A 23,947-nucleotide genomic window follows, 5' to 3' on the forward strand; every position below is an offset into this window, starting at 1 on the left:
AAAATATCAAAGACAATAAGTAAGATAAGGGCTAATGACCCTATAATTGTAAGATAACAGAGATCATCATGAAAAAAAATCATAATGATGTCTGTAATTACTGTATATTTGATGCTAACTACTTCAGTAATACAAACAGTTAATGATAAAGGTTGATGTGGGTGTATTTTGATTTGAATGTGGCTCAGTGCTATGTTACGTCCTAGACTGAAGGACAGACTCCACAGGAGATAAGAGAGGAGGAAACCCACAGGTTGATCATCTTCTGTTTAGTCTGCTGCAGACTGCAAACACAGTGCTCCATTGGGTGTACCTGGCTAGAGAAATGCAGAGGATGCTGCCGGTAGAGGAGCTCATCGCTGGCCCCATGGTGGCTGATAGAGCGTCAGAAGTCACTGCTGTCCTGCTACTTCTGCTGCTGTTGCTGCTGCTTTTCACCACCTGGAGACAAAGAAAACAGTCACACATACCAGGTAGGCACTAATATATATATATATATATATATATATATATATATATATATATATATATATATATATATATATATATATATATATATATATATATAAATAAATGGTAAATGGCCTGTATTTGTATAGCGCTTTACTCAGTCCCTAAGGACCCCAAAGCGCTTTACACTACATTCAGTCATTCACCCATTCACACACACATTCACACACTGGCAATGGCAAGCTACATTGTAGCCACAGCTGCCCTGGGGCGCACTGACAGAGTGCGCCCCAGGGAGCCTTTAATTAATATGGTATATAAATACTTATAGTTAGTACAGTAATTACAGTAATTACACTCTAAATACACTTCAAATTACAATTAAAAAATCTTTACCTTATTTATCAAATCCTATTATTCATCCTAAATATCTCTCTATAAGGAACATATTATTCCATTATATCAACATTATATCAATATGAGTGTGTGTGTATACTATATATATATATATACAGTGGGGCAAAAAAGTATTTAGTCAGCCACCGATTGTGCAAGTTCCCCCACTTAAACTGATGACAGAGGTCAGTAATTTGCACCAGAGGTACACTTCAACTGTGAGAGACAGAATGTGAAAAAAAATCCATGAATTCACATGGTAGGATTTGTAAAGAATTTATTCGTAAATTAGGGTGGAAAATAAGTATTTGGTCACCTCAAACAAGGAAAATCTCTGGCTCTCACAGACCTGTAACGTCTTCTGTAAGAAGCTTTTCTGTCCCCCACTCGTTACCTGTATGAATGGCACCTGACATACAAGACCACTGATAATCTCCCTCGATCTGGGGCTCCACGCAAGATCTCATCCCGTGGGGTCAAAATGATCATGAGAACGGTGAGCAAAGATCCCAGAACCACACGGGGGGACCTGGTGAATGACCTGCAGAGAGCTGGGACCAAAGTAACAAAGGTCACCATCAGTAACACACTACAACGGCAGGGAATCAAATCCCGCAGTGCCAGACGTGTTCCGCTGCTGAAGCCAGTGCATGTCCAGGCCCGTCTGAAGTTTGCCAGAGAGCACATGGATGATACAGCAGCTATAAATACTAACTATAAATATGTAACTATAAATATATAAATGTACTAACTATAAATACTTATAGTTAGTACGGTAATTACAGTAATTACACTCTAAATACACTTCAAATTGCAATTAAAAAATCTTTACCTTATTTATCAAATCCTATTATTCATCCTAAATAACTCTATGTATATATATATATATATATATATATATATATACTATATACTATAAGTATTTATATACCATATTAATTAAAGGCTCCAAAGTGTCTTTTTATATCATTTAGCCATCCACTGCGAAGGAATCAGATACAGAGTAAAGTCAGCAAGCATCTAATGACAAAGAAAGGGAAACCCTCATATACACAGAAGGTCTGCATCAATGACAAAACAAGGTTTACTCAACCATCACAGAGCGTGTTCCTTGTGTATTAAAACTATCACAAACAGTCTCTGTTTTGCAGCTCCAGGTGCAAATTCCTGTATACTGATGAAAATGGTTCATGCAGAAGTCAAATAACAGTTACACACAGAACAAAGAGTGCCGTCCTTACTTGCCACTCTCCTATATACTAAGATCAGAGCCTGGCAGCTATCCCAAAAAAAAATACACTATCTTTCTCAAATTAAACTCAACAGACAAGGTTCTTGCTAATTTGCAGTAGAAGTGGGAGTCTACTATCATAACCTATTTCTCTCTGTCAGGCCCTTCCTTCTTAGCAGGACTCGGTCCCATTCTCTCCTACAGCAGGTTCATCTGGTCTGGGATTGGAACAGCGTGTAACTACTACAACAACAAATATGGGAGCATTGTGCGGGTGTGGATAAACGGAGAGGAGACCCTGATTTTGAGCAGGCAAGTGGGTTGTTTTTTTTGTTTTTGTTTTTTAGAGTAAACCGAACTTGTTTTACAGTAAATTTTCAGATAAAGGTAAAGCCTGGTTTCTTCTGCAGGTCCTCTGAAGTGTACCACGTTTTGAGGAGTGCCCACTACACCTCCAGATTTGGGAACAAAAAAGGACTCGAGTGCATCGGCATGTACGGAAATGGTATCATTTTCAACAGTGATGTCCTGCTTTGGAAAAAAGTGAGAACATATTTTTCTAAAGGTGAGCGATTACCACACACTGACAGCACATACTGTGGTTAGACTATTGCTTTCTTGAACTGTGGAGCTACTGAATGTTACTGTGCAGCTCTGACTGGACCCGGCCTGCAGAGGACCGTAGGAATCGGTGTGAGCTCCACAGCCAAACACCTGGACAACTTACAGGATATGACTGACCCCTCTGGACATGTGGATACTCTCAGTCTCCTGAGAGCCATCATTTTGGACATCTCCAACAGGCTGTTCCTAGGAGTGCCGTTAAATGGTCAATTGCGTGTTTACTGCACATAGATTCCTAAAACCGCATACTATCTGCAAGAAATTGTGACGCATGAGCTCTGGCGCTGCATCTATTGATTTTTTGTTGTTGTTGTTGTTGTTCTTTTTAATAATTCAGAGAAAGAATTCTTGATGAAAATTGGCAACTACTTTGAGACCTGGCAGACAGTTCTAATAAAACCAGATATATTCTTCAAGGTTGGATGGCTGTACAACAAGCATAAGAGAGCAGCGTAAGACACCTCATCTCACAGTAAGTCAGTATTGTGGTTTGCGATTTCTTCAACCTAATGTTTGTGTTGCTTTTTGTGCCAACAGACAGGAGCTGCAAGATGCGATAGAGAGCCTGCTTGAAGTTAAGAAAAAGATGATTCATGAAGCCGAGAAACTGGACGACGAGCTCGACTTTGCAACAGAGCTCATCTTTGCCCAGGTCGGTCTCTTTGGAGGGATTTTTGTCGTCCCCTCAATTGTCTTTTCTTATTCCCGTCTGTTGTGTTTAACAGAACTACGGAGAGCTATCAGCAGATAATGTCAGGCAGTGTGTGCTAGAGATGGTAATCGCAGCCCCCGACACACTTTCCATCAGCCTCTACTTCATGCTGATGCTGCTGAAACAGAGCCCGGACATAGAGCTGCAGCTAGTGGAGGAGATGAACACCGTCTTGAGTTAGTGCAGCTTTACAGTGTTTCCAATATTCCATATTCACAGTTTCACTCTGGTGAGTAGAAGTATTCTGACACATCTTTCATTTTCAGATGAAAAAGACGTGGAAAATATCGATTACCAAAGTCTGAAAGTGATGGAGAGCTTCATCAACGAGTCTTTGAGGTTTCATCCTGTGGTCGATTTCACAATGAGGAAAGCTCTGGAGGACAACGACATCGCAGGTACAAAAATCAAGAAAGGCACCAACATCATTCTCAACATTGGCCTCATGCACAAAACCGAATTCTTCCCCAAGCCTAAAGAGTTCAACCTCACGAACTTTGAAAAAACGGTAAGTGAGCAGAGTGTAGTTCAGCAATAAATGTTTAATGGTTTAAACTAAAAAAAAAAAACATGCACACACACACACACACACACATCTGAGTCTTTGCTTTCTCTCTTTGGCAGGTACCCAATCGTTACTTCCAGCCCTTTGGCTGCGGGCCTCGTTCCTGTGTGGGCAAACACATCGCCATGGTGATGATGAAGGCCATCCTGGTCACTCTCCTGTCTCGGTACACTGTGTGTCCTCGTCAAGGCTGCACGTTCAACAGCATCAAGCAGACCAACAACCTGTCACAGCAGCCAGTGAACGACGAGCACATCCTGGCCATGCGCTTCATCCCACGAATGACATAACCCCACAATATCAAGCTGCGAAACATAACGGCGCTTTTTACACTTCAGATGAAAACATCTTGAAATGGGTTTAAAGGCCTTAATGAAGTCCTGTACTAGGAAATACTCACAGTAAATTTGTATTAACAGCACATGTACTCCAAATTAAACTTTACTAATCTTTAACAAAGTACACTTGTTAAGTATAGATTTCTGATTAATGTTTTGACAGTGTACACAGCTCATACATTTAATAAAGATGCATTTACAATGATTGAAATAACTGAAGAAAAAAATCACATGCAGAGGAGCAATGGTTCTGTATTTACATTAGTTTTATTTGTATTATGTTTTCAGTTTGATATCAGTTTCTTCTCATCTCATTTAGCATCTGTTGTTTTGTAAGTGGGTCACCCAAACATTACATTACTACAGGAGCTGCTCAGCTACAGAATCTCACGCTATGAACCTTTCTCAAAATTTCTCAAACTACAGTAAACTGTTGCAATGGTGGCACAGTGATTGGTCCTGAGTTCAACTCCACCACCTGGCTTGGGCATGATCTCTCCGGGTACTCAGTGTAGTCTCATTTTTGGCTGTGTTGACAAATTTGGTCAAATTAACTTGAGACTTTTTACTCTGTGGTTTTGTAATTACCCAACATTATGCCTGATTTTTAAAAAAGGTTTTTTAGTTTATATAACTAAAAATAAAGCTATAGAAAAAGTACATTATGGCTAAGAACAATAACCCTTTTCATGAATGATTTACCGTAAATAAAATCTGCATTTACTTTGCCTTTGTGGGTATTTCTATGTTATATAATCAGTGTAGAAATATGCTATAATGCTGTATATACTTCAGCTTCACCATGCAAACAACTTCACATAAAAAAGCTCATTTTAAATATTCATTTTCATTATTGTGCAGAATCAGTAGTTCATATAAATTTTCGTATTATTACTTCCTGTTTCACACCCAATACATGTGTTAATAAGCATAAACTCCATGAGAGCCTCAATTTATTAAATAACCAATGAGTCAAAGTCAAAGGGTCATTTTCACATGTTGAATTTATTCATAAGTTAACTGAATGTAATGACAGGCACTCCAAGAAACAAGGATGTTTTTTTTCCTCTGTACCACAGGCACAAATCAAACATGCCGTACTGGCATTAAAACATAAGGCGTAGGGTTAAAACTGAGTATTAGAGACACTGTTAGCATCACACTGTGCTTCAAACCAGCACACAGGCATAGAAGAAACGCAGAAAGCAAACTTTCCCTTCAGGCTGAATTACTTAAAACAAGCCAAAACATGTCAAAGAAACATACAGGTGTAATCTGGCACAGACCAGTCAAACAGCACATGAAGAACAATGGTTCCCTTTCTTTCAGTGAAATGCATGTAAACATTTTGTAAGAATATAAACGCATAAATATGTTCTTTTAATACTGCAGTCATACAAAAATATAACAACCCTTAACATCCACCTAATGAGAAACATGAGTGCTTAAATAATCAGTCCATACCGTCCAAGACAGACCGCTCACTGTACGTGTCAGAAAGAAAAAAGGGGAAGTTCACGTCAGCCGCGAGCAGGCCAACTGGATATTTTACAAATATTTACAACACTTTAAATTTCATGAATATGCCAAACATGACCGATCAAATGCTTCAATTTCTTATTAACCTCCACGTGGAGTCGTTGTCAGTATCGTCCTGTGCTTTTTCAATAAAGGAGCAAAAGAGCTGCAAATAAAATGAACTAGTGCAAATATACTGTGCGCTCATCCATTCAAGAGACTAAATCAAAATCAGAGGACAAGCTGCTGATTCTTGGAAAATAATCAAACACTGCACTTCTGTTTAGCATCTCATGAGACAAGTCTGTAAAAAGTGAACAAGAGAGCATCTTTCTTCAGTTTTATTTGCATTTCAGCCTGCTGTTATTATGGTGAAAGTAAAAAAAAAATTAAAAGTGTAGCAATTCTGTAAATCCGAGGTTCAGTTGTAAGCAGGAAAAGGTGGTTGGGCTGGTTTTACCATGAGATTTATCGCTAGATCATGATTAGATCAAGTAGAAATAATCTCCATTAAGCGTCTTTAAATATTAAAGCTAGCATGCTTTACATTTACTGGGCATTAGCCATCACAGCTCAATAGGGCTAATATGTTAAAGGTGTAGAATGTATATAGTGGTGCTGCTAATTTTGAAACCGCAACGTTTGCATTTTATCAGCCACCGTGCTGGTCTTTTGGAGAGAGAAGCAATCAATCAGCCTCAAGGGGCCATTTTTGGTTAGTGCTGCATATTTAGCAACCATGCTTGGCTAACGAACTAATAGAAAGTGGCTTAGTGATGACATGATCCTTCAGTTTCTCTGCCGTGGCCGTCATGTAATCCTTCTGATTTGTCTGTGGTTATTCATACACTGAAGTTGCTACACTATCTTTTCTTCAATGCATCTGTTGTAAATGTGAAAGTGGAAGAGGGACAAGTGACTGTGGACTTACTCGCTCCACTGTTATGATTGTTGTAGCCTAGAAAATGTATTTCAGATCACAAAAAATATATATCTTCTCTCTGGTGTACAGGAAAAAGAAACAACTGAGAACTTCATTATTTTACACTTTGAGAATTTTCTGTTATACAAAGCATACCATCAGAATTTAACCAGGAAGAAGGCTTCAATTGTTTAGTGATTATGGAGCTCTTTCACGACTAAAAGGCAATAATGAAACACCCACAGATGATTAAACACCATCATTTGACCCTGAGCTTTTAACCTGCCATGTCTTTCAATGAGTTATAGTTCTGCCAAATAAATAAAACCAAATCTTACTAAATAACTTTGAGTGAAATTCATAAAGACCGCAAAATAAAGATCAAAAGCCACAACAGCAGGTTTCTCCTTTTCTGTTCAGCACTTCAGCTCTGTGTACCTTCCTCTTCAGTGAGGGTCTAGTGGGTTTAGTTCCTCAGTGGTTTCAGTGGTGGTGAGTGGTGCTGCAGCTCTGAGTCTCAGAGGCTCTGTAAAGCTCTCTGGCAGTGGTAGATCAGGCAGTCGGGCAGGTCGGGCACCGGCGACCGCAGCCAGACAGCCAGCCAGCCGGCATTCACCCGGCAATGCATCAGACACGGCAGATCCTGAAGGAGACGGCAAGCTACGATTCCTTCCATGCCTGAGCAGAAAACAATGAAGGTTACTCAGCAAAAAGTATAGGACACATTAATATCTATGTCTCCTTTTCTATATGCAATTTTAAAATCTTCTTCTTCTTCCCCTTTGTAATGCTGTTTATTGGTACCGCCGTGTTATTTAATGATGTTCATGCTGCATACAAGCGAAAGTTAAAGTTGTAAATTTTCTTCATAAACTCCTAAGTACACCTCATTAGAGGCATATTTGACGTATAGTCAAGCTGCATTATCTCATCTTTTTAATTAATGTAGTTTTTTAAAACAGTTATTCCTAATGTTAAGAATAAATAAACAGTAGTTACCACAGATGAGTTGGTGAATATTCTAACACACACATGTTGATGTGAATGCTGCTTTTATATGCATTAAGCATAAAATGATACTCTCAGTTTGAACAGCTTGAATACGAGCAGGAAACAAATGTTCATTCACCTATAACTTCCACAACATGAAGCTGGAGCTTCTTCTTCAGAGCATTCAGAGTGGCTGTGAGAGGTTCTTGGTTGTCATTTATCAACGTCAGATTCTGCTTTGTGTCGTGAGAGAAGGAAAGCCACATCGTCCCATATTCCTCTGTGGACACCACAAAAGGCCTGCAGGAAACTTGGATTAATTTTATGTCACTTAAATGCTGCACTTCAAATACGAGCACTACATATCTCACCTGATGAAGCTGGTTAAAGGGACTTTATATGAAAACTGCAATGACTGAGACGTCCCAGCAGGCAGCTGGTAAGATACCGTCCCGACCACCTCGACGTGAACCGCAGGCCTCTTCACAGTTAGAGAATACTGGCCCACTGCTACACTGTAGCTTGTCACCTCCCCCGCTGGACTATCACATAGGCAGGATACCTAAAAATAAACAATACAACGAAGCAACCTCATTATAAAAGACTAATGGACACCAAACGACTCTATTGATAATTTTCTACTGAATAATTTACCTCAAGTTCTTCAGAGTCGACCTGAAGCAGCATCTGTTGTATGGCAGACTCGGAGGAGTTCATAATAAAAACAACTAATATTAATGAATCTTCCTTCTGCACATGACAGGCTGAGAGATTCAAGCTTTGGTTGGCACACAAGGGAGCGATTTCTGAGTGTGAAAGGCCAGAAAGCTCTGCAGGAAGATAAGAATCCAGACACACTTCTGTTAGTCTGCCTGGGTCGTTATGTGGACCAGGACCAGCAGCTACCACACAGTTATCCCTGCGGAGAGCAGGGTTACATCCCTTTGTGTCAGATTCAGTTAACTCTGCCTCTGCGTGACAGGTGCCATTAGCAGTAGTGAGGCTCTGAGAGAGCTGAGATGTCTGTTCGGCCAGCTCTGAGGCGTTGTTGGAGTCTAGTAGGTTGTTACACAGCAGGTTATCTACAGCACTGGGAGGAGAGATGAGGGAGCTGGATATTTGCTCGTTTGCGATAAAGGACGAGCCCAGACCTTGACCTTTGGCTTTTCTTCGGAATCGCTGTGGCATCGGCTCAGATTTTCCCATCTGTTAGAAGCAAAAACACATATATGTAGGAAAAATGTTCAGAATCAGCAATGCAAATAGCTGCACAAATAGCTCCACGTTAAGCACTTTCACTTATAGCAGGGGTTTTAAATGAGAATTGGCCCTGCAAGGTCTCCAATGGACTTTGAAACGTGTTCAAGACATACCTATGCAAGTTTAAATGAAAGTTTAAATGAAAGAACTACTAGAACTTTTTATGCATTTATCATGTAATTTCAAAGATCTGGCCCACTTAAGATCAAAGTGCGCTGCATGTGGTCTATGATGTAAAATGAGTTTGACATCCTTAAATTAATAGCATTAGTAGATCCTACCACCCGAGAAAATGTTCAGCCAATCATTGAATATGTTCTAAAAAGCAACACCTTTTGTCTCATCTTAGACTCACCGAGTAGCTAAATGGGCCTCACAAAAATGGAAGAAATGTTTGGTTCATCATCATTAATTTTGATAATAAAAACAGACGAGTGTTCATCCGGTCCTCTTTGTTGCCCTCTATGTTGAAATTGCCAAAAATGTAAAAATAGATTAACACATATTTTATTCAGGGCTACCTTCAGGGATGAAGTGCGATCATAAAGTTCCACAACTCTGGCCATAAATATCAAAAACCGTCACTGATTTAAATGCTCCTTAAAGATCATCTCCTTTGGCAACACTCCAGTGTTTTCAGTGTGGCTGCTATTTTTGAATCAGAGGAACTCCTGTTCTACCCCACTGCCCTTGTGGGTGATGCATGCTTTATCTCCTCCTCATTTCAAAATGATGACCCTTCAAAAGAATGAATGAATTAAAGGCAGGCAAATCTGGTGAGTTGGGTGATAAGCACAGACTGAGTTGTCGAGGCCAAAAAAAAATATTCATTTTAATTGTATGTTAAATGTGCTGTCAGTAGGCACATTATGACATGTACAAGTGATGAGCTTGTTTACAGCATAACTGACTCCGGTGACAGTTTAAACTCTGACCTGATGCCCTAAAACTCCTGTGGCTAAAGTGTTTTCGGTGATCCTCCACATAAAAATCAGAACAGTCTGAACCATAAGCTGATGCTTGCTCTTTGCACATATGGTATATGGACTGATAACCTCACCAGAGACACAGAGCTTTGGGAAGCCAGGCCAACAAACAGCGAAGAAGCCAGCTGCTGTTTCTCTTGTTCAGGCTCTGGGGTCGGTGTCTGAGTTGGAGTTTGGCTGTGCAAACTGTCGCCTTCGCCCTGCCGGCCGGGAGACTGAATGGGACTGGGAACCTCAACCTGTGCAGCTTCCTCTACAGGTTCTCTCTGGGCCAGATAGCCCTCCCTTCCCCACACCCTCTTTATGCCATCCAGCTTCAAAGCTGAAGAGCTGAAACACAAACAGCAAGTCTTCAGTGTGAATTCAACACTAAAACTAGGAACTTGATTACACCAACAAATGCATGCATGTGGTGTCCACATACCCTCCTTTGTGTGAGAGGTCAGCGCTATCCCCTGACAGACCCGAGCTCATGGACAACAGTGTAGGAGACTGTCTGTCAGTGATGCTGCAGGAGGACATGCTGATAGGCAGAGAAAGGCCATAGGGCTCCAGGCTCAAGGCTGAGATAGACAACAAAGTCAGAACAAATCCAAACAAGATGCCGAATGTGCTGCCAAGATATTTATCTACATTTTACCTTTTGACTGATCTAATTCCTCCTGCCGTTGGTGGGGAGGTTTGTATGGAGCAGCGCTGGCAGCCAACGCCTCTGACACAAATCTGTCAAGAAATGACAGCGAGGAATCCACCTAAAAACAATCAAACAGTCACGCAAAATTGCCGCAGGACTGAAGACGTTGCGCCTGAGTGCTCTGTGTGCTTTGCTCAGCTACACAAAAACATATAATTACTAATTTATGTGTTTAAAATAAAATTCTTGGCCAAAAGAAGAGAGATTGGTTTTCTTGCTCTCTAAATGAATGAAAGTGAGTCCGATACTGAATGAAGTTCTCTGGAGAGCTCCGCCCTTCAGACTTCTCCAGACATGTTACAGGTTTGATTACTCATAAAATGAATAATGTGATTACGGTAAAGGCTGTCATCAATCTAATCAATTTTGCACCCTGAGGGGTGTTTCCATAAAGTGTTTGCAGGTTTTCACAACCGTCAACTAACCTGCTTTTACTGTGAAAAGAGCTACAGAGTTAATATTTAAATGTTATTAATGTGGCCGGGTTCTCTGCTCACTGCAAACAAGTTAAACACGTTACCTCCAGAGTCTCTGGTTTGGCACCTCGTGGCAACACCCTGGCTCTTAGTTCAGGGTCTTGGCTGAGGTACTGCAACTCATGCGCCCTTTGTCTCAGCACTGTATCCAAGGAGCTGCTGTATGTCTCAGAAACCTCCTGAGTTACAGAAGCATCAGCACCACCTTTGCAGAGTTTGGTCATGGCCATGAGGACCCAGCTCTTGGTTTCACTGCTGCTGTTTTTCATGTCCAAAAGTTTGGCTAGCAGGCTCAGGACTTCAGCAGGTTCAAGATCCTCCCTCAAATGAGAGTATTCCCCAAGCACCTGGGAATTACAGAGAGTAAGTAAAGGTTTAGCATATGTAGCCCTGGCTATATAAGTAGCTCATTATTTAAATTTGTTCATTAATATTGATAGTTAATTGCAAATGTTTAATGTGTTCAAGAATGTATACAAATGCCTGCAAAGTATGTGATGTGTGTCAGTTAAATGCACAACCTTTTTATTTGTATTTTGAGGTTTATGTCATTATTTTTGATATGGTATTGATATGTACTACAGCTCCAGTGAACCCTGAAGTAGTCTCAGGTAGAGGGGTGGGAGTAAGTGGGGAGCCGTGTGCACTCTGCAGGAAGCGAGAGAGACGAGAGCTGAACAGTGTCGAGTGAACGCAGAGTTCATAGAAGGGCGACACGCATTTTCGGGTTGACGGATAGTTAACTGGAGTCGAGAACTGTTGTACCCTACTGTGAGGTAAATGTGAATTTTGTCTGACACTTGAACCCAATGTTATTGTGTAAAACAGGCTAACTGCTAACCGCGACTAGCCGCTAGCGTAGCCTAGCATATTCGCTAAGCTCTTGTTCTGCTCTGTTTTTATTTATTAAGCTAATGCTAAGATTGAATGTTAACGCGTGTGAACTGGCATTTAGCGGGGTTGTGTGATTCAGTAGGAGGAGACGGACGTCTTGCTGGCGTGTCAGAGAGGCCCCTTCTGCTGGTGTGCTGAAGTTATGTGTTCACGTGGGAGCACGTGGAAAGGACGACTGTGAGTGCTGCTGCCATGGCCTGCTGGTAGCCGTGACCCAGTTTCCCCGCTATCCCCTTGAACTGCCTGGAGGTGTGAGTACTGTTGTTTGCACGTGCTTTTATTTTTACTGCTTGGCAACAAGTGAAGCGACCATATTGTTTTAGGTGTGTGTGTGTGTTTGGTGAGAGCGCGTGAGGGCCCACAATATTATTTGATTATTTTGTTTCTGTTGAGGTAGATACCTTACCATTGTTTAACAAACTTTATTGATTTTACTTATTTCCTTTGTGTTGTTAATTCAGCATTCACTAAAGTGGAGTTAACTTTATAATTGACCTGCTTGTGTGTGATTTATTTCCATATAGTGTAGTTTTATTGCATATTTAATACCATAAGCACGACACAGGAAATCATTCCTGCCTGTGGCCATCTCCCTGTACAACGCATCCACTTAACACACTGTTTGCTGCTACAGCTACACATGTTTCTTTTCCAAATATTTATTTATAAGTGACTTATGTATGTATGTATGTATGTATATATATGTATATATTGTACTATTCTTAGTTAGCGTATTGTCTGTCTTGTCTTAATGTTGGTTTAAAATGGAGCACTGTAACAAAAAATAATTTCCCCCAGGGATCAATAAAGTATTCTGATTCTGATTAAAAAGGGAGTATCAATAGGAAAGTAACAACAGGAACCCAGGGCCCCTCTCAATAGAACGTGGGACGGGTGTTACACATAAATATTAATGAAGTTCTGTAGAACGCTTTTAGTTGCAACAAAGGAAAGCTGTAAACTTGTTGTTGTCTCTCTCTTTTAAACTAGTGTCACCTTCTGTAGTGATACCCAAAGCAAGTAGTTTCTCCACCTATTTCTAAAGAACAGTTCCTGGTTATGATCCTGTTTTCATACAGCACTGTGCAAAAGTCTTGAGCCAGCTCAAGACTTTTGCAGTCTTGGTTGATTTACCAGTTTTCACTTTCATGCTCAGATGTTTCTCAGATTCAGAGACATTCAAAGCATCTATGAGGTTTTCAGATGGATGTGCTGTTGGTGATTCTGCAGAAGGAACGTAGAAGATGTCACTGGATGATTGGACACACAATTTATCATAATTGTAGAAGAAACTTGCTGGTTTATTACAAACAGCAAGCGATCTTTATGTCATATCGTGTGTAATTTAAAATCACATAATTCACCAGTTTTTGTGTCTCCAGTTATTAGGTGATCGTAAATGTATCGTTTGCAGAAATATAAATGAATTTGTTAACGTCAGTTCTAAAACATTCAGCCATCTCTTAAATATCTTAGCAGAGACACTCTGACACTCAAATGGTTTCTTACCAGCTTTCAAATATGTGTCTAAAGTTTCATCAGAGAGAGCTTTTCCAGCATCATGCGGCTCACCTGGTGTTGGTAACACCGTGGAATCAAAGAGGAAATCCAGTACAATGAGTATAGTGTGAAATAAGATTTGTGTGTACAATGAATGAGTACCAATATTAACCTGCTAATAAATTCATTGGTGCTTCTGTAACATTTTCTGGGTCGATTTCAGTCAGGTTGTCACTTTGGTAATCTGGGTGAGGTGATATCCAGTCTGCAGAAAAGAAACATGATCAGCATAACCATAAATGTTTTAAATGAATCCAGATACACTATTATACTGTATATGTGGCCAAAGTTTCAAATCCTTTTGAGCCAAAATGGAAATAAGCACAAAAGATCGCATTTAAGGTTTAACTGAGTGGGAAATGCAATTATTCAACCATTTTTATTTGTGTTCTGAAGTGATGTGGCAATACTGATAGCAAGCACAGCAGACATTTTCTTACCACTTTCCACTGTAGTAACAGTAACATTTCTGAAGGAGTCGCTGTTGTTGTCTAAGGCTACACTCAGCAGGCCTGGAGGGAAAAAGAGGACATTTACAATTCTGCAGCATTTTCAGTTGTGACACAAAAAACAAATGATCGTGGCTGCGCTGACTGTTGTTGAAGTTCAGCACTTCTCACCTGCTGATGATTGGGACCTCTCACCTGCTGGGACCTCTGTGACATTTTCTTCTTTGGTATTGTTGAAGGCGTCTTGACTGTGGTTTGGATAAAAAGAACCAAAATCTAGGAAATAAAAGATGTTGAGTTTGATGCTTTTTCTTAGTCAAATATTAGTCTGCCAAACAAGACTTCATATCGCTCAGAGTGGTAACTAACCTAATTTTATATTTGTGCCACTAACATTCAAAACATTAGTTGTGTTATCAGCTGGACGTGGTGTCGGTGATTCTGTGAAGAAGAAAAAAAGAGACATAAATTGCTACCCTTATCTCAGAGCAGTTACGAAGCACACACCATCCATAACATCCACCCATACAGACATACATATATACTTTGCAACTTGTTGTTTTCTGTGTTGTTTTATTAGCTATTAATTTTAACCCTGTGAGGTCTAAGTCATCATCAGTGATCACCCTGACTCTGACTCTAACTCTAAACAATCAGAAGATGGATGAATGGATGAACAGTTGTCGATCAGGCTAATGGACACCTCTATGACCAGTGTGTTGGGAACTTATCTTTAAGATCAACATGACTGAAACTAAGAGACTAAATAAAATAGAGACAAATCCAGACAATCAAAGAGTTTAAATTAAAATCTAAATAACAGTCTTAAATCTTGTTTCTGTAGGAGAATGGCTTCTGTGCTTTTAAAATCTCGGCATTAATCATGCCTTTGACCAGTCTGATTTGTGAGGAGAGACGTGAAAAGATTTTACTTTGTGGTAAAACAACTAGAACTGTGAATGTTACTCTGCTTAATATCATAGTGGATAAACAAGTGATTTTTAACTACTACTGAAATCGAATATAGAGTGAACAAAAGCAACTGAACACTCTTCAGGTCAGCCAACACTGTTTTTTTAATAATCACACAGCTTCTCATATCATGTTTGCGGTCCTTGGTCCACTGGCTCATTGTGGCATTATTCCTACCTCTCCATGCGTAAATTTGACGACTACTTCCTTCAGTAATCTTGTTTTTCATGTCACTGGAACAACAGGTGGAGCAGGGTGGACCAGGAAGACCTTTATGTACACAGATTATTAAAAATATGATGTGCAGAACAGACCAAATTAACAATACTGCTAATATAGACTCTTTAATATTAACCCAATTATATTTATATAGTGAAAAGTCAAAACATAAGTCATCTCAGAGTATTTTTACACTGTAAGGCTAAGACTTCACGTGGTGGGTGGGTGGGGGCTCTGATTCTATATTCATTTTGAATGTTACCAGCCAAAGAAGCTGTTATCAGTTATTGCCACTTTCATAAATATCACTGGATGCATAAATATGAGGTGAGTGACTTTAACATGAAGAAAGATCAGCCTGGGCCACACTTATGAAGAGCACACATCAGCCTTGACTGGTTGGGTTAAAGGGAGAGAGGAGAAAATAGGTCAAGGAGACAATTAAAACAAAGAAGGTTGGCTGAGTCAGAAATGTTCAGAGCCAGAGACCTCTGCTGAAAGCACAGGGAGGTAATGGCATGCAATGTTCATGGCCCTTTGAAGTCTGTGGAGTAAAAGAGAGAAGAGTAGAGGAAAGGTGCTCGATGCGTCATGGGAGGTTCCTCTGACGCAGCAGCATAACTAAGTGATGGTTCAGGGTCACCTGATTCAGCCCTAACTACAGGCTTTATCAAAAATGACCGTTTTAAAACTAATCTTAAAAGTAGAGATGGTGTCTGCCTCACAAACCCAAACTGGGAGCTGGTTTCAAATGAGAGCAGCATGATATCTGAAGGCTCTGCCTCCCACTGAAATGCTGAAAATGTGAGGATCAGAAGTAAGTCTGCCCTCTGGTGCTATCTACAGAATATGGTACCATGAGATCTATAACATGTGTCAGAGTGTGATTAAGCAGGACTGCAATTCGGTTCTAGATTTAACAGGAAACAAATGAAAGGGCCTTATTATTACAGAAATATCACCTCTCTCTACTCCCTGTAAGTACTCTTGCTGCAGAGTTTTAGAACAGCTGCATCCTGTTATAAGGTGTAAGGTAAGTACAGAAGTCTGGCACAGAAGTAACAAAAACAATAAAAGAAAAAGGAATGCTGTGATGTGGGCTACCCTATTAACTGTTCATATAAGACTGTTTTAACCTTAGTAATGACTTGTGATGCCTCAAATGTATTCAGTTCAGTTACATTTTATTTTTATCGTATTAAACCACAACAACCAACGACCACAATAAAGGTGCTTTATATTGTAAGGTAAAGATGCTACAATAACAGAGAAAAAGCCACAAAAATCAGGTGATATGAGCAAGCACTTGGGGACAGTGGGAAAGAAAAACTACTACCGGGGAGTGGCAGCCTCTGCCATGACTGGTTTGGGAGTGAGTGAAGGGAAACAGGACACAAGACATATTAAAGGTGTGTTTTTTGATGGAAATTAGAACACTGGGGTTTTCAGGTAGCCCTAGTGAGCTGTATGGGCAGAGATTACCCTCATTAACATTTGATGCACACAGTGGCGTGTCTAGAAAATTTTTGTTGGGGGGGCCAGGTAGGGGCACAGATTTGGAGAAGGGTGGCAGATGTAATTGGCAGATAATGTTTAAAAAAAAAATTCTACCAACCATTAACCATAATTCAATAATCCTATAAACCTAATAACCGAATGAGCTTTTAACTCTTATTAGAATGAGATTTTAACCACTACGGTGCAAAGTTTTTAGATACTGCGTTGATAAAGTACAAGAGATACAATCAGTGCTTTGTCAGTGTTTACTCAGTATTCAAGGACAGCAATATTTGCATAGTATTTTTACTGACATGTAGTGCACATATGTTTTGGGCAAAAACATTTTTGAATATTAAAATACGAACATTTGTAACAAACAATTGACAAATTAGCCAATGCCAATGTAAAATTTTATCTGCCTATTTAAAAAAAGAAGATAATCTTCTCACAAACTGGTGTTTGATTTTGAAACAGGAAAAAAGTGGAGAAACAACTGAAAAGACTAACATTTGAATAAAACCTGAAAGCAAGTAAATACTTGCTATGCTGCCTTATGGTAAACTTTGGTAATATTGATAAAGAACAACACTGGCTGACGATGAAATACAGTCAGCTGGCATGGTGACACTGCCAGTATTAACCTGCAGGGCTGGACCGGGACAGAAAATCGGGCATTTTGACTAGAGACCGGCCCCCCAGGTATTAAAACCATAAAGCCTTTGAATGAAAACAAATGCTGTTGTGACAGTGATGTACACTGTCTTGTTGGTATATGTATGATTTCTATACATTTTACATCAGATAAAAACTTTGGTTGTAAGATTTAGATAATTATTTAATAAAAGCGAGATATTTTAAATGAGAATAAGAAAGAAAAGTATTTCTTTGTGCCCACCTCTCCCTGTTAATTCCCTACCTGGCCCCCTGGCATAACTTTGCTAGACCCGCCCCTGCACAGTTACCAGCTGTCAGCTACGTAAAAAAGGATCCTGGTGTTATTTGTCTCTCAGAAACAGTTCATAACTTCCCTTCAACTCATTCATGTCACCTAAACCTGTTTCTCCATCACCTGTTCAGCTCTGATGATCCAGTAAGGGCATCTCCTGGTTTCATCTTCATGTTTCCCTCTCACCACATATCCAAACCGACATCATGACCAGCAGCTTTACAGCTGTGGCTCCAGCAAACATCAGCTGATACTGGAAATTAATATTAAATAAATTCTAACAACAGCTGATCAAGCTTAAACGTGCTGCTGTTGTTTAGCGCGACATCTGCTGGTTTCCTCTTTCTGGCACAAAGTGGGCGATAAATAAACAAGAGAGAAAAGCTGATCATTGATCAGTTTCATGATTGAAGTAGCAACAGAAGAGGGAGGGGGAGATGAGAGAAGAGGCAGCTGTGCAGCGTAAACACACAGAATAAATCCAGCTTTGTCTTTTTCCATTCTAGCTAAAGTTCGGGACAAACTGCGTCTCTTCTCAGCTCAATACCAAACGCATAATATTTTCTCTGAATGAGGGACCATTCCATTTTTAAGGAGCCGTTGGCAACTCTACTAACTAACCTTATGAATAAAATAAAGTTCACTATCAGTAACATCATAGCAACTGAACAGCTGTACAGAAACTCCGTCATGCTAGCTCGGGCAGTATGAGTTATTGCAACTGACGGTAAAAAGTCAGCACAACAAAAATAAACTCCACCTAAACTTAGTTTATATCTGACCCAGATAGACTGCAGCTCATAACTTCTTACCTGAAGTTCAGTTCACCTGACACTCGGACCGGCGGCTGCCTCGGGTCTCTCCTCCTGCCTCCCCTTCCCTCATCCACCTGCTGGCCTCTGTGGAAGCCCCGCCATAGCCACCACCAAACAACTGAGTTATTTTTACACATCGACCTGCATCTGGCCAATCCACCACCTCTCATTGTTCATGCCCTTACAAAATAAAAATAAAAAATAAGTCACTGGGGATATGCCCGGTATGCCCGATGGCCAGTCCAGCTATGTTAACCTGCAACCAAATCTGCAGCTCCATACAGCAATGTTACGACTTAGATTATATCTTATAACTCATAACTCTTATGTTAGCTGCCCTCAGTAGCATACTGTCTGAAATATTCGACGGCTGCAATAATTCTTTAAGTGTTATTTTTTCCTTGGTATTCTAATTTCACCGAAGTTTACTAAACTCAACAAACTTAATATTACTTACCGGGACATTTATTCTGTCCTCATTTTCTTTCACCGAAAAATTGTTTCCTGCGGTGCCATCTTTCGTGCTTGGCTCTCCTACCTTTGCCAACGTGATGCACGTAGCGCAGAAGCCGATGCTGCATTCACTTACACTCGGATATCTGAGCTTCACCGTGAAAACATAATCGGACATTTGATATTTGATTGAATTGTATTGTTCTGCCTTTGGGGTGGCACCTGGGGTGGCCAGTCTGGTTGGGGGGGTGGCCTGTGCCCCCCCAGGCCACCCCGCTGGACACGCCATTGGATGCACACCCAGTTATTTTGTTCTGGAAGCAGGCCTGAAAAATGACAAAAGCTACTCAGTTTAGAAAAGAGAAGTAAGGATTAGCCCTACTTAGCATAAATTTAACACATCACAAAAAGACTGAAGAGTTGAAGGAAGGAAAAGGAACCAATAACAGTTAACAGTCTTTTAAGGTAATGTCAGGCTCCCTGAGTATTCATCAAGAGCTTCATGTTAGTTCAAAAACCTAAATTTCTTCAGAATCTCAGATTAATCTCAGAGTTTAAGCCATGCAGAGTTGGTAAAAAGATACAGTGAATGAGTGAAAGTTAAAAAAAAACAAAAAAACATTGCCCACACTGCAATTTTCAGTTTCAAAACAACAAAAATACTATAATTTGGGCTAATCAGTGCTAATCAGTGCAGCAAACACTTATCCCACTGCAGTAAACAGCTATGTGGCAGCTAAATACAAGTTTCTTGCAGACAGTGAGTGGGATGCTCGTGTTGTGCAATCACAGCAGGAACAATGAAAGACTGTTTGAAATGCACGAGAAGCTTCTGTTCTGCAAATTTGGTTGTTTTCATACAGCTTTTCGCTGAATGGGAGAGGAGATGGGTTCTCAGATTTCTTAGACATATAAAAGTTCTCACCTTTTCTACCTCGTCTCCCCTCTGGCCCCGGTGGACCTGGGGGTCCAGGTGAACCAGGTTTACCTGACAGAACAAAAACACTTTGTAATGCAGTAGGAATTTAGCATAATTTGAGTAAATTTACTCAGTAAATTTAAATTTCAGTTTTTACCTGGGGGTCCAGGTGGGCCTGGAAAGAAAAAAACAATTCACATATTTAAAAAAAACAACAACAACAACTATGGGCAGTAAATACGCAAATGAAAACAGTGGAGATGCATGTTTTTATGATGTGCACCTGTTAAACAAATTCCTTTGGAGCTCCTGCACATGTCTGTGAAGGCTTTGACCTGAAATAAAGAAAAAGACAGGCATGAGGAAAGTTTTGATTTAGGTGTAAGTTAACCACATATAGGGCCATTTGAGTTAGGCCCTGTTAACACAGAAAGGACAGGGTGTTTTCTAAAGGTCTATATTTTAATCTTCAAATCAATTCAAATCACTTTTTATTGTCACATCACATGTGCAGGCACACTGGCACAGCACATGCGAGTGAAATTCTTGTGTGCGAGCCCCACAAGCAACAGAGATGTGCAAACACAACAACACAAACGAGCAAAATACAAGAATGGCCAACCTGAAACTAATAAATATATGTACAATATATAATAGTGTATGCATTTCTGGATGTGTATACTAAATATTTTCCTACGTGTGTGTGTGTGTGTGTGTGTGTGTGTGTGTGTGTGTGTGTGTGTGTGTGTGTGTGTGTACACATTTTTACAAATTAAATAGTAAAAAATAAAATAAAATAATAATAATAATAATAATAATAATAATAAAATATATAAAATATACAGAGTTGAATATGTGCAAAACAAGTGGCATTTATATACAGTGTGGAGTGCATAATGTTGAAGTTCCAGTAGTGAAGCTGAGGTGTCTATGACGTGTTCAGCAGTCGAATGGGGCGCGGGGGAGGGCTTTGTACGCATCCCGGAAAGAGGTGTAACAGTGGTCGAGTTGCCGGTTTCCACGTGTGTTGAAAAGGATGTGTTGATGGAGTTTTGGTGAGACTTTCTTCAGGTTTCCCTTATTAAAGTCTCCGGCTGTGATAAACGCTGCCTCTAGGTGTGCGGTTTCCTCGCTGCTGATCGCGCTGTACAGTTCCCTGAGTGCACGGTCAGTGTCGGCTTGTGGGGGAATGTAAACAGCCGTAATAATCACTGCTGTAAATTCCCTCGGTAGCCAGAATGGCCGGCACTTAATCATCAGGTACTCCAGGTCCGGTGAGCAGAAGGATTTGACCGGGTGCACGTTCGCATAATCACACCAGCTGTTGTTGATCATGAAACACACACCACCGCCTCTGCTTTTCCCAGTAAGATCCTGTGACCTGTCCGCGCGGTGCACAGAGAACCCCGGCAGTTGTATTGCGGAGTCCGGTACTTTGTCCGATAGCCAGGTTTCTGTGAGGCAGATCACGCAGCAGTCCCGCATCTCTCGCTGGAATGAGATCCGTGCCCGAAGCTCGCACAGCTTGTTCTCCAGAGACTGCATATTAGCCAGTAATAAACTGGGTAACGGTGGTCTGTAAGTGCGCCGTCTCAGTCGAACCAGAACGCCAGATCTTCTCCCTGACCTTCTCCCTCTCCTAATCTTTTGCCATGTTCAGTGTTTATTCCCAAAATCCAGCAAAAGAATCATTCTCGTTAACAGAGCTGAAGCAGTTAGAGTATAACAACAACAACAACTAAAATTCCCTAAAATTTTCTCACTTCTTAAATGTCTGCTGTTCTTTTAATCTTTAGGCTTTAGATGAAACAAACTGAAAGTGAAGATTAATTGTTAATAAAAACAATGATACTGCCCCCGGCTCCCTCACAAAATATACAGTAGCACGGCTTTGAAGAAATGCCAGTTTTGTAGTGGAAGAAAGTGGAGCCGAGGGAGGAGCAGTCACTCTTCACAGCACAAAGTACTTTTCCAGGAAGCACTCAAGACTAGAAATTTGTTAATGGTTACAACAGACTCCTGGATTTCTTAGATTGCAAGGAGATGCCTCACGTGATCGTATTAAAGACACCAAACTGTGGAAAAATAAAAAAATTCAGTTTTTGTCATAATAGAGTAAACAACTTTTAGCATTAGTATTCACAGTCCTACAGAAACATCCAAGCATGCTGATGTCTTACAGGAACCATAGAGTATGTCATGAGCATCAGCATATCCTTCTGATCTTCGCTTTGCATTGGATCTTCTTCCTGGTTTCTCCTGCGGCGGTGGAGCTTCCTGAACTCTCGGGCCTCTCCGGGGTCGATGGGCAGGATTCCCGTCCGCAACCTGCAGCTCTCTGTCAGCTCCTGCATCTGGGACTCCAGCCTAAACAGCTCATCTGCCAACTCTTTCTGCCGAAACAGCAGAAACACTAAACCTGCCGTGCTCAGGAGCAGCAGCCCCACCAGCAACACTTTCCACATGGGAGAAACAACACTTCCCTCTTTCATGTTTGTGCCCCGTTCCTTGGTCCTCGCTGCACAGTGATCCGGGCTGTGTAATTCAGAAGCACATACAGCACATTTCTGAACACCTGCCAGCAGATGACACGTCAGAGAGAAACCACAGTAGAGCAGTTGGAGAGGAATAAACATGTCAAAATCTGCCTGGAACTACAGCGAGAGAGAGAGACACGTGATGCATTGCATAATAACAAACATCTGCAAGACTGCGGAAATCTGTAGGCTTGCATGATTTAAATGCAGCTAATGGACATATTTCCAGAATGACACATCCTCCAGACAGCATAGGGCTTCCCATCATTCTGGTGCCTGTTTTCCTCAGCATTTTCACTAGCTTGTCCTACTCAAAATTACATGGAAGTGGAATAAATAAGCTTCGAACAAGGGACACATTGTTGGGATCTACAAAAGAACTTTCAGAGAGCTTTCAGCAAATGTCTGCGAGTGTGCGGATGTACATGTGTGGGTGTCAGAATATCCTTTTTATGAAAGGGTTTTGTTTTTTTCTATTCATTGCAATATGAATTTCGAAATTGAAAGTTTCGTAAATAGTCAATGTTACATTTTTTTTGATTGATTTTTGATTTGCTGCTTTTTCGGGGGTGGGGGGAAGAGGTCATTGTAGCTTCTGTTGCTAATTTCAGAGCAAGACCAACACATCCACCCCTAGATGTGTGGCCAGTATCTTTAAACAGGGCATACCAGCTATTCACAGGTACCAAGCATGAAAGCCAGCTCATTCACAAAAGCTTTCCATGAACAGTGTTTTTTCCTTTCAACTTTGCAACTATGATTTCTTACACTGGACTAACTAACATGCAATCAATCAATCACTTTGACAGCACTTTTAGATTAAATTATTAAAACTGAGCTTTTAAGAATATAATTATGACATTTTTTAATTCTTCTTTTCCCTTTCTGAACTCCTGAGTAAGTCCTTGTCTCCTTTGACACAGGTCAGTCTGACCCAGCTAATTAATTTCCCTTTCAAAAGCCTCCCGGGTTGATGAATTGGACAGTGGGGTTTCTCTGGGTGCAACAAAGCTAAATGTGAAGTAAGCCCATCTAAACACTAATGCAGAGCACAACCAGTGAAAGCCTTGCAGGTTCTCCATTCTTATGAATAAAAAGCACCTCCTTTGTTCTGCTGGAAACTGCTTTGTGGTTCAGATATGCACTGCTGTGTCTCAGGTTCACTCCTCTGCCATGGTGCTTGTAACCCTCAAGTGACCACGTCTCCAGGCAACTGTTAAAGTGAAAGCTCAGCCAAAGGATTTATAAACACTTGAAACACTGGATTTATATATATATATATATATATATATATATATATATATTGTATTTGGACCTTGAATTGAGACACTGTGTTTGATATTAGACTTTAATATTAAATCAGTTTCTGCGTCTGGCATCTTGCTTATTTAGTCTATTTATTTATAATGAGCTCACATTTCGCTGCTCATCAGTGTCCTTCTGATGCAGTCTGACAGCAGCAAATTCATGTTGTTCAATTTTCTGCAGCACAGTGATGAAAAACTTAAGATACATGACAAA

The 23,947-nt window shown here is 40.4% G+C and overlaps 3 protein-coding genes and 1 long non-coding RNA gene across 7 annotated transcripts; 2 read left to right on the plus strand and 2 right to left on the minus strand.

Annotated features, from left to right (window-relative positions):
- The first annotated feature begins 203 nt into the window (after nt 1–203).
- On the plus strand, nt 204–5,044 carry LOC143419375 (aromatase-like). The gene is made up of 9 exons (XM_076885869.1): nt 204–473; nt 2,239–2,389; nt 2,488–2,642; nt 2,730–2,906; nt 3,039–3,153; nt 3,239–3,353; nt 3,427–3,589; nt 3,680–3,921; nt 4,038–5,044. The coding sequence occupies exons 1-9, from the start codon at nt 326–328 to the stop codon at nt 4,266–4,268; spliced, it is 1,497 nt and encodes a 498-aa protein (XP_076741984.1). The 5' UTR covers nt 204–325; the 3' UTR covers nt 4,269–5,044.
- Nucleotides 5,045–5,302: 258 nt separating this feature from the next.
- LOC143419371 (AP-4 complex subunit epsilon-1-like) lies at nt 5,303–13,277 on the minus strand. The gene is made up of 9 exons (XM_076885856.1): nt 13,191–13,277; nt 11,207–11,509; nt 10,633–10,744; nt 10,417–10,555; nt 10,067–10,322; nt 8,401–8,952; nt 8,118–8,308; nt 7,886–8,046; nt 5,303–7,434 (listed from the first exon to the last, which is right to left on the minus strand). Exons 2-9 carry the CDS (start codon nt 11,429–11,431, stop codon nt 7,274–7,276), a joined length of 1,797 nt encoding a protein of 598 aa, XP_076741971.1. The 5' UTR covers nt 11,432–11,509; nt 13,191–13,277; the 3' UTR covers nt 5,303–7,273.
- LOC143419379 (uncharacterized) lies at nt 11,604–23,735 on the plus strand. 3 transcript variants are annotated; one of them, XR_013099343.1, is made up of 4 exons: nt 11,604–11,938; nt 12,136–12,307; nt 23,038–23,448; nt 23,585–23,735. It is a non-coding gene; the product is annotated as an uncharacterized LOC143419379 (long non-coding RNA). The 3 variants fall into 3 exon arrangements; XR_013099342.1 differs by having other exon boundaries at nt 23,038–23,108; nt 23,350–23,735; XR_013099341.1 differs by having other exon boundaries at nt 23,038–23,735.
- On the minus strand, nt 15,219–22,564 carry LOC143419378 (uncharacterized). 2 transcript variants are annotated; one of them, XR_013099340.1, is made up of 7 exons: nt 20,771–22,564; nt 20,173–20,224; nt 20,047–20,064; nt 19,896–19,958; nt 18,975–19,296; nt 18,515–18,697; nt 15,219–15,307 (listed from the first exon to the last, which is right to left on the minus strand). XR_013099340.1 is itself a non-coding variant. In XM_076885874.1 (5 exons), the coding sequence occupies exons 1-5, from the start codon at nt 20,867–20,869 to the stop codon at nt 19,124–19,126; spliced, it is 405 nt and encodes a 134-aa protein (XP_076741989.1). In that variant the 5' UTR covers nt 20,870–22,564; the 3' UTR covers nt 18,708–19,123. The 2 variants fall into 2 exon arrangements, 1 of the variants encoding a protein (XP_076741989.1); XM_076885874.1 differs by lacking the exons at nt 15,219–15,307; nt 18,515–18,697 and having other exon boundaries at nt 18,708–19,296.
- Nucleotides 23,736–23,947: the final 212 nt, after the last annotated feature.

The sequence above is a fragment of the Maylandia zebra genome, linkage group LG7 (genome assembly GCF_041146795.1).
Source record: "Maylandia zebra isolate NMK-2024a linkage group LG7, Mzebra_GT3a, whole genome shotgun sequence".
NCBI lineage: Eukaryota > Metazoa > Chordata > Actinopteri > Cichliformes > Cichlidae > Maylandia > Maylandia zebra.

Bases quoted from the DNA above. Each gene is read 5' to 3' on its own strand.
- LOC143419375 (XM_076885869.1), top strand. From the start codon at position 326: ATGCAGAGGATGCTGCCGGTAGAGGAGCTCATCGCTGGCCCCATGGTG. The intron at 2,907-3,038 runs GTCAATTGCGTG...TTAATAATTCAG, and splicing joins CCTAGGAGTGCCGTTAAATG to AGAAAGAATTCTTGATGAAA. The intron at 3,154-3,238 runs GTAAGACACCTC...TTGTGCCAACAG, and splicing joins AACAAGCATAAGAGAGCAGC to ACAGGAGCTGCAAGATGCGA.
- LOC143419378 (XM_076885874.1), bottom strand. From the start codon at position 20,869: ATGCGTACAAAGCCCTCCCCCGCGCCCCATTCGACTGCTGAACACGTC. The intron at 20,225-20,770 runs GTATATAAATGC...TCTTTATTTCAG, and splicing joins AACATTATGCACTCCACACT to GTCAAAGCCTTCACAGACAT. The intron at 19,297-19,895 runs GTGAGAACTTTT...GTCATTTTTCAG, and splicing joins GGGGAGACGAGGTAGAAAAG to GCCTGCTTCCAGAACAAAAT.
- LOC143419371 (XM_076885856.1), bottom strand. From the start codon at position 11,431: ATGAAAAACAGCAGCAGTGAAACCAAGAGCTGGGTCCTCATGGCCATG. The intron at 10,556-10,632 runs GTAAAATGTAGA...TGTCTATCTCAG, and splicing joins GGAATTAGATCAGTCAAAAG to CCTTGAGCCTGGAGCCCTAT. The intron at 8,047-8,117 runs GTGAGATATGTA...AGTTTCCTGCAG, and splicing joins CCTTTAACCAGCTTCATCAG to GCCTTTTGTGGTGTCCACAG.